Source organism: Solanum stenotomum, chromosome 1 (assembly GCF_019186545.1).
Source record: "Solanum stenotomum isolate F172 chromosome 1, ASM1918654v1, whole genome shotgun sequence".
In the NCBI taxonomy this organism is placed as follows: Eukaryota; Viridiplantae; Streptophyta; class Magnoliopsida; order Solanales; family Solanaceae; genus Solanum; species Solanum stenotomum.
Window position 1 is genome coordinate 23797060 of NC_064282.1, and position 16107 is coordinate 23813166.

The 16107-nt window shown below is 33.8% G+C and overlaps 1 protein-coding gene across 1 annotated transcript; it reads right to left on the reverse strand.

The window, feature by feature from the left end:
• Positions 1–1070: 1070 nt before the first annotated feature.
• Positions 1071–15696, reverse strand: LOC125865382 (uncharacterized). Its single transcript, XM_049545608.1, has 8 exons — positions 15670–15696; positions 13789–14191; positions 12331–12698; positions 10244–10396; positions 8436–8528; positions 7802–7860; positions 1830–1923; positions 1071–1393 (listed from the first exon to the last, which is right to left on the reverse strand). Exons 1-8 carry the CDS (start codon positions 15694–15696, stop codon positions 1184–1186), a joined length of 1407 nt encoding a protein of 468 aa, XP_049401565.1. The 3' UTR covers positions 1071–1183.
• Positions 15697–16107: the final 411 nt, after the last annotated feature.

Sequence of the window (16107 nt, forward strand, 5' to 3'; positions counted from 1 at the left end):
AGGGAGAAACAAAATTACACACACAAATATATATATATATATATATATATATATATTGCATCTTAGCTAATTCAACTATTTCATTGATCCAAGGATGAATTTCCCTTAGCCCTTAAGCTTGCTAGAAAGCCGAAAGCCTTTTTGTCAACAAGTACGGATTTTTAGATGGGCATCTTAGAATAAGAAAGGATTATAATTACAATTTATTTTCTATCACTTTAAAATTTATCACGATACATAATTATTTGCTAATATTGGAGAAGTTTCACAATAGCAAATGAATTAGGTGTTCACCCCTTGATGTTAAGGTTAAGATTTAACTAATGAGAGTTCCAACACTATACTTTCATCGAGAGGAGACTGCTTGAGCTCAGCTCCACTATTTTACTAAATACATGTTACTATCTCGCATCAACACAAATCGTATAACTCTAACCATCAAAACTTAGATAAGTGAGAAGAAATCGTCTAAATATACATTTTTATTTCTTTTGAAATTAGATACACACTTGGGTGAAGATTGAGTATCGCACTCATTAACTGCTAAGATACACACTTAGTGAAGATTGAGTATATATAGTTTTCTTAACCCAAAAAAAAAGTATATAGTTATGTTATTTCATGTCTACCATACTTGACAAAAGCATAAATAGTGTTTCATGTACATGTATTTAGAATAATAAAGCTTCATATTATTATAATATTAAATTGAGAAACTTACCAAAATGTACCATTCGACCAAATTTATTTACCAATATAGTCTGAATATACAAAACCTATTATACAGTATATGTCAATTATAGTTAAATATACAAAAACTATACATTTGTTGGCTATTTTGTAAACTAGATCACTGAAAGACGTTGGATGGTAATTATCCTATTTAATCATTCAAATGGAGATTTTACCAAACTCAATCTCCACATAAACCCACAACTTTATGCACCAAAGGTGTGACCTAGTGGCAATGAAGTGGTTGAGAGTCCTCGGGTCTCAACTTCAAAACTCGAGGTAAGGCATGAAAGTTGCTAGTAGGAGGTAAGGCGTGAAAGTTGGACCGGACACCACGGTCATAAAAAAGAAACCCACAACTTTATTACAATATATACTAGGGAGAAACATGCATTTCAGTTGCAATGTTATTTGCTGTTTGAGTTTCAAGATGTTAAATGCTATACAAAACCTATATACCCTTTCTTAGAGCAATTAATAGCACAATAACAATAGGGAAAAGAAGCAATATAATGTAAGGGATTGCTTGTTGGATTGCACCTTCTTCTGTTTCATCCTCGGAATAGTTTACTTTATCCTTAATAAAAGCGTCGAAATAATTCTGATAGCCAGTATTCATAGAAGAGAATGTTGAGCCAGTTACCTTCATCATTTCCATAGCCTGCCATCAACCAAGACAAACAATTTGAGTACTCCGTAGCAACAAGATGGTCGATTTTGCTCAGCATGAGTTTAGAGAATTTTTGTCTTATCCTACATAAGTTGCGGAATATCTAATTCTAGTGTTGTAATATAAACCATTGAATCCCTAGACATAAGGGAAGATTCTAGTGTAGTGTGGTAAACATGGTCGGAAGTTACTTAAGGTCACACGTTCAAATTCCAGCTATGATAGTCTAGCATTTTTTTTATATCCCCTTGTATAGTTCCTGGCTCTGTCATTTGAAGGTGTGCAATATCCAACAAAGCCCTTAAAGATACCTAAACTTCTAATCGGCTGTCCAAAATCAAGTGTGTTATTAAACTTCAACCTTTCAACATATCTTTACACTCTAGGTAGATGCACAACATGAGCTACCTGAATAGCTAATGATTACCTGAAAGCTGAACATAAATTGTCTTGCTTTCTTGCTAACTCTAGGATTAGGATGAGACTGAAGCTTCTCGTACATTGAACGAGCTTCATTGGACCTGTCCATATATGGTGTGGAAATGAATGATCAGTCTTAGAAGCAGGCACAAGGACCATGCAAGTGCAAGTTCACGCTTAATGATTTGAACATTCAAGCATCACAAAGATCGTGAAATGACAGAAGGTTTGTTGCAAAAACGACCATTCCACGCTGAAGTTCTAGAGAGATTTAATTCCCTCTGGACTCTGACATAATTGGATGGGATAAACACTCATCTTTTATGTATTTTTCATGAGTGTTGGTTTTGGGCAGGAAGTGGGCAAATGTTGGTTTTGGGAGTGGTTTACTATGCATTTCAAAGACAGATAACAATTGATTAGCCAGTAAGTCAATTAAGTACAAATATGAAGGATGTACTAGGGACATTTTTTTATAAGTAACTACCAGGGATTGATATATTAGAAAGTTGGTTAATTGATGTTTAGAGATAGATGCTCGTCGCATATAATTTATGAAACCATATGGTTAATTGACCCTTCTTGCTTATCACTACTAGAAAAACAGTAAAAAGAGACCTCAAAAATAGGTCACAAATAGAGACCTCATGAGGTCGTTTTACCCCTCAATTTGATGTTTTTAAAGAAAGAGACTTCATGAGTTCTGTTAAATGATATTATAACTAAGGATAGCGACATCGTGAGGTTGCTTTTATTAGTCAAAACCGTCAAACAAAAAATTTAAAATACGTCCTCAGTAGGAGTCTCTATTTTTAATAAAAATACAAACCCAACTCTCATTTGTGTAAAACAGTCATCCAACCCCACCTCACTCTCAACCCTCATTCTCACAACCAGCAGTCCCACACTCCCACCCCCGCAGTGCCCCTCAAATCTGTCCAGGTAAGTTTTTTTTTTGGGAAAAAGGATAAATATACCCCTGAACTATCATAAATGATATGTCAATACCCTCCGTTATACTTTATGGTTGTATATGCCCTTACCGTCATTCTTTTGGGTTGTATATATCCTTGAATCTAACGGATGGACACGTGGCATCATCTAAATGATTTACCCGATTTTATTTATTTTTTACCCAAAAAATAAAAATCCACCCGACCCACAATCAAAATGGGTGGTGCCAAAATCCACTCTTCATTTTCATCAAAAATCATCCCTTTATTCTTCTCAACCCACCATAACCATGGAATCAAGAACTCATCTTTCAAAGAAGAAGATGACTTGTTCACTAAAACTACTATTTTCTTCACTTTCACTAACATCCCTGCCAGTTATGTCAATCTTGTGTCTTTCAAAATTCTTAAATCTGTAGCTTTATGCTTGCTAAACAAAAAAAAAAATCATCTTCATTTAGCACAATAGGAATCTAGGTTATTGGGTGTTTTATACATCATCTATTTCAAAAATATTTTCAACACATTTCAATAATAACAAATGAATTTTTTGATTTGATTGTAGACCCACTTTAAAGCTTGAAGCTTTGTCCATCAATGGTGGTTGTATTTTCTCAAACCCTTTCAACAATAACAAATCGATTTGAGCTTGAAATTTTCGATTTGAATGTAGACCCACTTTAAAGCTTGAAGTTTTGTCCATCAATGGTGGTAGTATTTTCTCAACCCCTTTCAACAAATAATAAATTGATTTGAACAAAAAAAAAATGAAATTGATTTCTTGATTTTGATTGAAATAATATGCTTCTAGGTTTTTGTTTGTGAGATTTGGAAAATGAATTGAAAAACATTTTTCCTTTAATTTGATTTTTAATGAAGATGAAAAGTTTTAATGAAGATGAAAAGTTATGTTTTTTATTTTTAGTTTTAAATGTCATGATATTTTAATTTGGGCCATGGGTGGGTAAAGTATAGAAAATGGGTGGGTTTGCAATTTTTTTGGATAAATAAATAAATAAAATCGGTAAGTTATTTAGATGATGCCATGTGTCAATCTGTTAGTCTTAAGGGTATAGATGATCCAAAATATTGATGGTAAGGGTATATACAACCTTAAAGTATAACGGAGGGTATTAACATACAATTTATGATAGTTCGGGGGTATATTTGTCCCTTTTCCTTTTTTTTTTACATTTTCTTTATACATTCTTCAAAGCCGTGAACTTTATGTGATTTGTCTTCTTTTAGGATTTGGGTGAGTTTTGAAAGTCGTCCGTTATGCTTAATTTTGTTCTTTGTTGTTGATATTGGGAAGTGAAAAACAATATAATATCAGGAATGAAGAAAGAGGGAGACCCAATTATCTTCCTCAATTTGTCTCTTATTTGATTGAGAAATCCGTACTTAGTTTCCATGAAAAGAGATTCCAATTTCCAAAAATAAAAAATTAAACCTTACAAGATTTGCATACAGGTCATTCTCCATCTTTTTTTCCTTTGCTATCAAATGGAGAAGAATGAAGGAAACAAACTTCACTCATTCCAAATTTAATACCTTCAATTTCTCATATATGTTATTTTTTTAAGTTTGTTTTGCTTTATATTTTCCCTTCTTACTACTCATAAATTTTATAACAATCATATAATGTTGATGGGAGGAGCGTAAGGTGTTTGTTTGTATATTTCTATGGTTGGGGACAGAGAAAAAAATGAGAGAGTGGCCTGGTTTAGTCAAGGAGAATGTGTTGAGATTAGTTAGTGACATTGAATGTCTTCTAATGAAGGAAACCACCGCAAGGCGGTGGAAGAAGGTGCGAGGAGGAAGATTTGGCTGGTGTAGTAATTGTGAATGTTTTCTCTGTTAAGTTTAATAGATTTTTAAGAAAGAACTATTAGTTTCAATGTTTGGGACTAAAAGATCTACTTTTTACATACATCAAGGACTATTAGCTTTACTTACTCTTTGAAATTTAACTCAACTTTATATTATATTGGACCTTGAATTAAATTAAAACAATATTTGAACTTTGAACTAGGGACTGAACTTTGAATTTACAATTCAACTTTGAACTTAAAATTGAAAAAAAAAAAAATCTGACTCGAAGCCAATTATTCTTTAAAAAGGTTTCGTTAAAAGAGCTTCAAGATTAAGTAGAATAAGGTTACAATTCGATTTCTAAGATAATGAAAACACCAAGTATTTATATGTAGGTTATTAGTTGACTTAAGTCATAAGTTGAGTTAGGCCTAGCTCGAGTGGCAAAAGGTGGAGGATTTGTGGCTTAGGTCGCAGGTTCAAGCCCCACACCATGCAAAGCGAAGCCCGGTATTTAAGTGGAGAAGGGTAGAGGGGCAGGCCCATTATCCACCGAGTTTAGAAGGCTGTGATTGGTCCAAAGGGCGGGTCACAGACAGATTTCTCAGTTATCAAAAAAAAAAGTGAGTATTAAATTTGAAACTCAATAATATTAAAAAATGTTGAATTATTACTTAATTTAGTGTTTAACAAATTCAAATTTTGTGAACTTTATGTAGATGGATCATAGTTGGATGTATGAAAGGACTAATTTTGGTCGAGTGGGGATGAAGCCTGAATTTGTAGAAGGTGTTGATGGTTTTGTGGACTATGCAATGACACTAGAACCTTTTCAACTTAGTAGCTTGGTCAAGTGTCCTTGTAAGAAATGTCAATGTATGAATTATGAAAAACCAGAGACTGTTAAGTTTCATCTCTATTGAAATGGATTTAAAGAAGACTATACAGTGTGGACTAGTCATGGAGAAATTGATAATAGTATTGATAGATTTCAACACTATGTTGTTGGTGAAAGTAGTAAGGCAGTGAAACCTAATGTCCAAAATTATAGAATGCACTACATGGTTCAGGATGCGTATAGGCTGCATTCTGATTTTGAATTTCGCGACCACGTTGAAGAAGCTCCCAATGATGAATCTAGAATTTTCTTTGAACAATTGAAAGTTGCTAGTCGGCCTTTATATGAGGGGAGTCCACACTGGGAGACCGATGCGAGGTTCAAGCAGATAAACGAGGTTGGCAAGAAGGTCAGAGCAACTACTAAGGGTGGCTCTCTACACACAATTGGGGTTCAGAGCCAAGGGAATGTGAAGAGGAAATTGGTAGGTTCATTTCTTAAGTTATATATATTGTAGGTTATTAATATTTAATTATTCTTGATTAATAACTAAATTAATTTCGTTCGTAGGAAAAGAAACTGGGGAGACCGGTAACTCAGGCAAAGGCATTCAAGACTACACACACAAGGAAGAAGAAAAACCCCGGAGATCCAGACGTTTGGGTTCCTCAACTGACCTACGTAAGCCAATAATTTAAAGTAATAATTACTTTACTTCCTAAATTTATATTCTAATATTATTACCGTTATATTCAGAATCAATACAAGCAATCCATTGAGGATTACCGTCAGATTCAACTAGATGATAGCCGAGGCATGCCACTGAGCCAAGAGCAGACTGAGAGAATGTGGCTAGACTCAGTTGGTGGGCCGAGTTGGTATGGGTATTCTTACGACATGCCCCAGCGACCCTTTCGTGAATTTAATTCGGAGCTAGAAGGCCTAGGTAGTTTCCAGGATGATTGGTCAAGCGAGAAGATTTTGGAACAGAAGATAGCTAAGCTATGTAGCCAAGTCGAAGTCTCGCAGGCTAGGGAAAGGCAGAGGGACATAGAGCATGCAGGGATTAAGGCCCAATTAGATGCACTACTTGCTTTGGTTGCTTCAGGGTGGATTCCCCCTTGTCCCAGTGATGTAGTTTGTGCTCCTCGTCTTTCCCAGTCTCGACCTATTCAACATCAAGTATATGGTCAATACAGAGGTTTGACCGATGAGCCCAGCAGTGATAAGGATGATGAGGATCATGTGGCAAACATACCGCCTCATTATTGAAGTTTAGAGTTGTATTAGATAATCTAAACTATGTACTTTATGGTGGTTTTAAGACTTATTATGTGTTTTGTGAATGCATGAGAACATTGAAGTAGTTTGAAATCCAATTGTACAACTTATGACTTCTATGCTTTTTCCGTTCAATTTCGAAGTACTTTAAAGTTGATTTTCAAGTAGTGTTGATTGGAGGATATTTAGCACATGTATTTGCTGTAGTTTGATTGATTGTTGGCAGCTCTTTGAGCTTGATTTAGCTAATACATATTATTGAATTGAATTTAAATGGATGGTATGCTGCTGCAAAAGCAACAATCTGCTATCAGTTTTTTTTTTTTCAGAAAAGAGACCTCATGAGGTCTCTTTTCTGCAATTAAATTTTTCATAAATGCAGTAAAGAGACTTCATGAGGTCTCTTTTCTGCAATTTCATTTCCCAGAAAATGTGTAAAGGCAATTAACAATTCTTTTCTTTCTTTATTGGTGAGTTTTTGCTGTGCCCTTTCAAGAGGGACCAAACACATTGAGGTAACGAGATCTTTATGTCCATACTAACTTATGAGTTAAGCTTTTGATCTTGTTAGAAAGATATAATCATTCCATACTAATCTAACTTAACACCCTAAATTTTTGTTCTATTTTATTTATAGTAGTCAGAATGAGTAGAAAATGGCTCAGTAAGGAATATGGGCATGGCCACAAAAGGTGATTAACATATTAGGAATCACTATGCTATTGCCCTTAATTCTAATAACCATGGTGTCCGGGTCACTTGAGCGCACCTCTATGTTATTGCCCTAAAAAAAGCATATGAGCAGAACATAAAAATCATTAAGAACACCAAGAATATTATGTTAGAGAAATGGTGAATTTATCACTTGAATCCACAGGTTTGTAGGGATCCAGTATTCTAAGCTGGCCTCTCTTTTATCAATTAGTTTAACAAGATGCTCAGTGAAATTCTCTCTCTTTCCTTTTTAATTTCTCTTGGGTGAACTGGAATTCTTAAGCATAAATGCTTCAATTACTCTTATTAGAGCAAAGGGCAGGCATTTTTAAGAACTTGTTTACAACCTAGGACATTAGAGAATCGCAGATGACATACCTACGAAGCGAATCTTGACAAATAGACCACTGCAGTGCAGCTAATCCATGAAGTTGAGTCTGCACAAATATTATGTCATAGATTTCATGTCAAATGTACTGAAAACGAGAAGTGTCAATTGCCTTCAGGTTTGCTTTTATTACTTTTCACTTTTGTTTAGAACAGGATAACACAAAGTTAAGAAGTATAAAAGTAAGACAAATGTAATCTAGTCTCTCATGAACCACGGCATTCATTCTGTAAGAAAGTAAATCTTAAGTTTTTACATCATATATAAGAGAAGCAAATACGTATAAGTAACAACTTCAGTCCTTGTTACTTATGTGCAAAGCACATCAATTTGTTTAAGGCCTCTTTTATCATAATAATATTAACATATGCAATCCTTATCCCCAAAAGATATTTGAGCGTGAAGTTGGATCTTTTCCTTCTTTTTTGGTGGAAGGATGTGGGTCATTTGCAACAGAGTGCTGAGCAAGTTGGCACCTTTACTCAAATAACATACAATGAAGTTGGATAAAATGCATTTAAACAATTCTTTTTTTTTCTGGTTTAAGATGTGAAAAGGGGAAAAGAAAAAACAGATACATGCATTAATTTTAAGTGTTGAAGTCCATCTAGTACAAGAAATCACCTGAAACGGCAACTTATTCATAACTTTCTCATAAAATGGTAGTGCTTCCTTGAGCTTGCCAAGGTCCATGAAAGAGTCGCCATCCTTCAGTGCCTAAGTATGACAGCACTAAAATTAAGAAGTAAGTCATACCTCATGATTCTCAAACAAGAAAGGCTATAAACCCACATTAAGAATGGCTTAATACTTGAAACACTCTTCCCTTTCAAAAGACTCCTTCAAAATATGTCAATTATCTTATCTAAATCAACCATAAACAGAAGTATCTGAAGTAGTTTAATTCCAGTGTACCTTGCTTTATAAACTTTGGTGGAGGCATAGGGGTAACCCCCTTCGTTGAAAAAATATACATGTAAATAGGGCCTAAAATGATTATTATTTTTTTTGCATATATATAAGTTGTTGAATCTCCTTGGCATAAGATTTTTTTTTTTTAAATCCCCTTGTTTGAGTTTCTGGCTTGAACATTTACAGGAAATCTATTTTTAAAAAGGTGTGCTTCAATCAATTTCAACCATGTTGATAAGTCGTTAGTTTATTTTACAACTTGTGAATTCAGGAAAAGCACCCACATCTAGCCTCTTAAATTCTTTATTCAATTTAGTTTGCATTCAAAGTCCTGGAATATGAACTTATGTGCTTTCAGGTCCATGCACCTGACTTTCTTGAAGTCTTAGGATTCTCCCCTAGTATTCCATTCTCTCCCCTTCTCGGCCTTGCTTTCATTCCTGGAAACACAAATGAGAATGCAAGACCTGGCGCCTCATAGAGGACCTTTTGGACTTCGTGATTCTGGAGAATAACTAATTCAGACCAATATCACTCTATTTTCTTCACATGTACATTTCCAAACCTTTTGAGTCTTTCTAACCATAGTTTTGCCGGTAATGTCATGCCTCTTTTGCAAAATCAATCTTATATGCACCTGCCGTGCATATCATAGCAGCTCTGCATGAACATACAATGTTGGCACCCTTAATGCTAAAAGTTCATTCAAAACCACCCCCGATGTGCGAACACAGATGTCACTTGTAGGAATTTCAGAGGTAAAGCGTACTTCATAGGAATTAAAGTAACAATTGGCCACATCTAGCATTTAGCTCTTGTACTTCTGGTTTGTTTCCAAGTTTACTATAATCTACAATGGCTGAGTGTGCAAATATATTTAATTAACCACTGGAAAGTGAAGATCCACAAGATTATCCAATCGAAGAAAAAGTTACACAGCTCGGAAGGTGCGCTTAAGTTTTAATGAGCTCCGAAGGCCAATATCCCTGAAGATCTCTAGCTTCATGTCCGATGGTAGTGTGAATTTATCCCACTCATCAAGGGCCATGGCCATGATATAATTTCCTAGTCTTGAAACCTTCAACTTCATTCCATCTGAATGGGTTTGTGAGAAAAAGGAGCACATCAGTTCCAAGCCTCCGAAGACTCTTAATTCTTTGCTCATTCATTTAAGTGACTGCCTACGCGACCAGATATCCCTCTTTATTTCAAATGAGACTCTGTTTTATGTGTATTCAAAGTAGAAATGATTAACAGAAACATTTAATTCCACTTTATGAAGAAACAAGTTTTGGTGTTACCGATCAAATCGTTAACAGCATGGCAATTCATAGAACTGGGAATGGCATATAACAACTTTATATATATGCTGAAAAGTGTAAAGTTATAAATAAATGATGAGATTTCTGTATCGTTTCTCAAGATCAATATAAGAAGCAAATTAAATGCATTTTCCATAATGAAGGAAATTTGATGCATCCATAAACATGAGATAAAAAACAATAGCAGTTAAAGCATACCTTCTCACATTCAAGTTTTAGGTTTGGATCAATAGTTAGGCCTACTCTGCTCTTGTAGGCAGCAAGTAGCTCTCTCGTACGTGCTTCTTTAGCTGCCTTCTCTTCTGCTGATTCAAGTACCTCTCCTGGACGTATAGTTCTTCCACCGCCAAACTGATCTCCAAACAAGCAATAAGTTTATTCAGAGTGTTTTGCTTAAATGACTACATTCATTAGTTTAAGAGATCATGGTATTCGCAAACTAAAGTTTGATAAACAGAGACAGCACAACACAATAACAAGAAATAATTTCATTCTGTACAGTGTACCCTATATAGCATCAAAGGGACGGACAAGTGTTCATAAATGAGCTGAAAGTTGTTCATGAAATTGGTTTTTAGAGATAGTATCACAAGTGCATCCATAGTGAAGTCCACTCAAACAGGGTTTACTAAGATTTGAAGTGTAATTGGTAGAATGTCAAATCAGAAGATTTGAAACAAAGTTGTAAATGCCCCAGCAAAAAATTTGAGGTGACTTTGATGCAATGCCACATCAAAACCCTTATAAGAACCAGTCATGGAAAATAAAGTTATACTAAGAGATCACAAATGAAACATATGTCATAAAGCTGGCAATATGCAAGGAAGGGCCAGGGATAAGAAGGCTAAGGAGACGAAATGCAACCTTTTGCAGATTGCTGGTCTGTCAATTTGATTTTATGCTAATTATCAAAAACATACCAGACTAATAAGGTACCAATACCCAAGAAACCATTGAATAGGCTTCATTTTAGCAGTAATCAGTCATGACTCATGAGTAAGTTTTCTCCTGCTCCTCCGTACTCGCAAAGAGAATCATCCTCCCAATCGAACCTCCCCCACCTCCAAAAAAAGTGCACATTCAATGATATCCTTGTAAAAGTTAAAATTCTGCTGTAAAATATTGTCAGTATCCCGAAAGTTGGAAGTTGTCTATCAGAATATTCTATATCAAGTATGGTAGTATACAGTTAGTCCCCACAGATATCGACACTCGGTAGCAGCCTTTACTTTCTAAATCTCCTAGAAACAAAACATCTGTGAATACTGCAGCTTGTCATTCTTAACTGCAAAAAGAATAAGTTTTCATGCATGGATTAAGTTGAGTTGCAATTTCTTGAAACCTTTCACGGACTCATCATCAGCAATCTATGATACATGTGTGTGATATCTTCATAAAACAGAAAACAACTGACTGTATAAAACTTTTTTATTAGCTCTAAACCTACTTATTTCCAATATTAATCAGATGAGTAAATTCTCATTTTGCATGTCTGTTTTGAACAGAACTACTTAGTACTTGAAGTGTCAAGCTGCAATTAAACATCACATAGTGCACCAACACACCACATTACTTTTTTGTTACAATCTGAAGAAGGTCACTTAACCTTCTTATGATATTCAACAACATTTTTCTACTTTACCCTTTCTCTTCTAAATGATTCCTAACCTGAAGCTTAACTTCATTCTTTCTCCACTGCTGCACTTGAGTTATCAATAGGGATCCATCCATACTCATCTATTGTACTAGACATCATAGCCCCGAAAAATTGCAACAATAAAATCCCAACTTCAAATTTTTTTGAGAATACTATCCCAACTTTAAATGCTACACATATTTTTTAAATACCATGGGCAAACAGATTTCTTTACAACATAATGCAAGAACCCGAAGGAATTTAATTTTCCAAACAATAATCCTGTTAATTTATTGAAGAGAGGATAGAAATATGATGTCAATTATCCAGTTTTGCATAGCTTTCTATGTTTATATTTCCTTTAGCACTAGCATATTTTGCTACTAATACCTTTCTGCTTTAGGAATTAGGAAGAATCTTGGTCAAATTAGTGAGGTTCTGTAATTGGGAGTTATAGCTGAAACTAACCTACTGCCACTCCATAAAAAATTGAATTCTGGCATATTAAAGAAAGCATAAACTTCTGCAAAAGCATTAAAAGCTGCTACTTCCATGACATCATAATGGATAACTAGAAATGAAGCATACTGAATAAGAAGACAATGCATACTAGAAAAAGCTAAAACACAAGTCATAATAGGCAACCTACAGTTTTAGAGATGTCATTCGGTCTGGGGAAAACTCCCCAGGTGGAAACCTTTGGCTTATAGGTATCCATGTCATCTTCTTGGATGCGGTTTGACTTTGATGTTTCGGTATCTACAAACTTGCTTGTGTCCCCAACAAGTATTTCTACGTCAGGCAAGTCTCCTCCAGGGAACGAGTCTACTATTGGAACCAATCCAGCAGGCAGTCCCCTGCTCTTCTTATTATCAGAAAAACCAAGCCCCACAAAATCAATACTTGAGATCGACAACTTTTCCTTCTTTCTAACACTCTCTTTGGGTAAAGCATTTATGTCACTTTTCCCATTCTCTTTTTTGATGAAGTCATTTTCCCCATTCTCTTTATTAGATCCTACACAAGACAGTAATTGATGATTACACAATTTGAACAACTTTGAATTTGACTATGGATCTACTACCAGAAATGATTTCAACATTATATGTATTCAATGTGTATTCCTGAATAATCTCATTTTGCAATTACACCATTTTATTTTCCAAGCACCACATTCGAGTCCATAAACATGGAACTTAATGCACATGAGCTTATTTCACTTACCAGTGAGGTCCTATCAATTAGTATTATACAGAAGAAATCAGTTCCAAATTTTAGAATAAATATTTGACAAATAGAACCATCGATACCAAAAATTCACAGCCTTCAGCTCAATACAACTTATTATTTCAGATAGCAAAATTTCATTATTCTGTCTAAGTTCATCTTCAAGAATGCTGCAGGATAACACTGCAGTACCAAATGAAGGATAATAAAGCCCTTCTCCTTTGCATAACAATCAAAAGACTAAGCTCGTTTGGTTCACATGCTAGTCATCCTGAGATTATAATCCACGAGTTCTTTATGCAGTAAAAAATAATAAAGGGATTATTATACAGTAAGGAATAATGAAACAGGGAATGATATGTAAAGATTACCTACTTTAAAGAAATCTTTGTGTTTAGATATTTGACTCGCATATTACCAATACACATGTTCTGATTCTATTTATTTAATACCACTAACACTGCATTAGTTATGCGAAGGTAAATTTTTACTATAACATCAACCACACTGCATTAGCTATATGCAGGATCCTTACCAATTTACCATCCATCTATATAACCCTACCTAGGAGGTATAGAGGTTGTTTCCGATAAACCCTCGACCATGTTGCTTCAAACTCGAAAAGTAATATTTGGGTCCGCCACTGCTTACCATCCATTATATAACCCTACCTAGGAGGTATAGAGGTTGTTTCCAATAAACCCTCAACCATGTTGTTTAAACTCGAAAAGTAAAATTGCTTCAACATCATAATGGCTTTCAAGTTCTAGCTTACTAATTTCTAAAATGCAAATTGACACCGAGTAAATTCATCATTTGAATTGAATAAATATTAACCAGAGAGTGGAAACTTTTTGTAAATAAGAAGATATCTTCTCACCTTCTTGTACGGTGTTACTGTCCAATGCTATTTTCTCATCACTGTCACTAGCTTTCGTCACAGACCCACCATTTTGGGCAATCCTGGGAGAAGGATCAACTAATTTAATTTCTTTCTTATACGCTTTGGCTTTCGCAAATGCGAGCTTCACAGGGTCAGTCTCAACAATCTGTTCATCTTGTGAGTTATTGGGTGATGAAGAAGAAGAAGCTGAGATTTTAATAGTCCTGAAGACTTTGGGAAATGGGTTTGTTAAAGAATTGATGGCTGAGAAAGAAGAGAAAACTTGGGAATGAGGGATTAAGGCCATTTCTTCTCTATTTTGGAAAAGGTGCAGAATTGGCCATGGAAGCTGCTCTGCTGGTTTATAGTTTGCTTGCTTAGATAAGAGGAGATTTTGGTTCTACTATTTCAACCTCATTCTTTCTTTCTTTCTTATTTTTTATGGTCATTTTAATTAGTACGCTTTTGGTCATGTGATATCATAACACGATATGAAATTGTTAGATGAATTTAATGTTTGGATATGTTGATTTCATCCATGGAACAAAATTCTTGATTTGGAAATTTTATATCATGATTTGAATTTTTTAAATTTTACTCACAAATTTATATTTTGCTAAAATAGTCTCACATTATATTGTCATTTATTTCCAAGGTAAGTAAAAGTTATAATCATATCATTACTTTTTAAAATTCACTATTCTCATCAACATAAATTTTATTATTATTTTAAATCAATTCCGACTTTATCATTTATATTCATCAAATTTATTATTTTTTATTAAATTTATTTATCAACCAAATTTATTACTACTACTTTAATGTTTAATTAAAAAAATAGTTTTTCACCTATATTGAGTGAACAAGACTGACCACAATAGCTTTGTAATAATTTATTATGCGATTTTTTATTTATTTATTTATTTGGTTAGATTAAATAAATAATTGGAATTATTTTAATACTTTTACGACTTATGGAATTCTTATGTTTATAAGAAAATATACAACACAAAAACTTCAAATCACAAAACTTCAATTTCATCTCGTGATTTTATATCGCATTGTTAAACGGGCCCTTAGAGAAAATGTTCAAATATGTTATCCAACTTTTTTAAAAAATTATTTATGTTATCAGTTAAAAAATATTGACTTGTTTCTGTCATAATCATCCAATAAAGTGTCAATTCATTTCATTATGTTTTAATAAAAATTGTATCATAGTTACCATATATATAAAGTGGTATGTTAAAATCGGATAGGTTTTCTGTTAAAAAATAATGGTATAAATGGACACTTTGTTGTACGACAATGGAAAAAATGAGTCAATTTTTTAGATGGCATAAATACGCATTTTCTCAAAGTTCAATTTAATTAATGACGTGGACATATCATAATTGTCACATGTATAAAGTGGTATATTAAAATCGGATAGGTTTCTATCAAGATGAGTCAAACTTTTAACGGATGATCAAAATAAGCTTTTTCTCAAAGTTCTATTTGATTAATGATGTGGACATATTATAATTGCCACATGTATAAAGTTGTATGTTAAAACTGATTAGAGTTAAAAAATAATATGACATAAATAAACACTTTGTTGGACGACAATGGGATAAATGTGACAGTTTTTTTTGGAATGACATAAATGAGTTTTTTTCCTCAAAATTTGATGACATATTTGAATTTTTTCCTATTTAATTACATTTTTTTCGTTTTGCATTTGGAGTGAAGTACAAAAAATTCTAACAAATAAATATGATGCATCGACATTTAAGTGATTGTTTGATTCTTTTTTCTCTACAGTAAAATTATGTACTTTTTGTTGTATTAGACTACCATAATCAAGTTGATTTGTAGAGGGAACAACTCAATTCTAACCTTGAAAAAATCAATAGCAGATAACATTGTTTATGATCTTCCATGTTTAGTAATTCAAAAAGGGTTTGTCTTTAACAGTCCTTGCCACGAAGTCATTTATGAATTTTGTTAGGGGTTCACGAGTTAATATATATATATATTTATTTATTTAATTTTTTAATACAAATATAGAATTTACGAAAAAAGCAGTTGGGTTCATTTGAACCCCCTAACTCACTTAGGTTCGTCCCTTGTGACCACTTTAGGACCTATTGCATGGTCCCTTGAATCTCAAATAGTTATATCATGAACTCTTAGTTATGGCATTGAAAAAGTTGTGAACGTTAAAAAATGAAATACATATGATATTTTGAAGTTGCTTTATATCAACCTTCAAATGGATTCTTCCACAAATTTGAACTTAGAAGGAAGTGGTGATATATTTTAGTAGTATATTCA

Excerpts from the sequence above, each read along its gene's own strand:
- LOC125865382 (XM_049545608.1), bottom strand. The coding sequence starts at position 15,696 with ATGTTATCTGCTATTGATTTTTTCAAG. Across the intron at positions 8,529-10,243 it reads TAAAACTTGAATGTGAGAAG|GCACTGAAGGATGGCGACTC; the intron begins GTATGCTTTAAC and ends TGTCATACTTAG. Across the intron at positions 1,924-7,801 it reads TGTCAAGATTCGCTTCGTAG|GTCCAATGAAGCTCGTTCAA; the intron begins GTATGTCATCTG and ends ATATATGGACAG.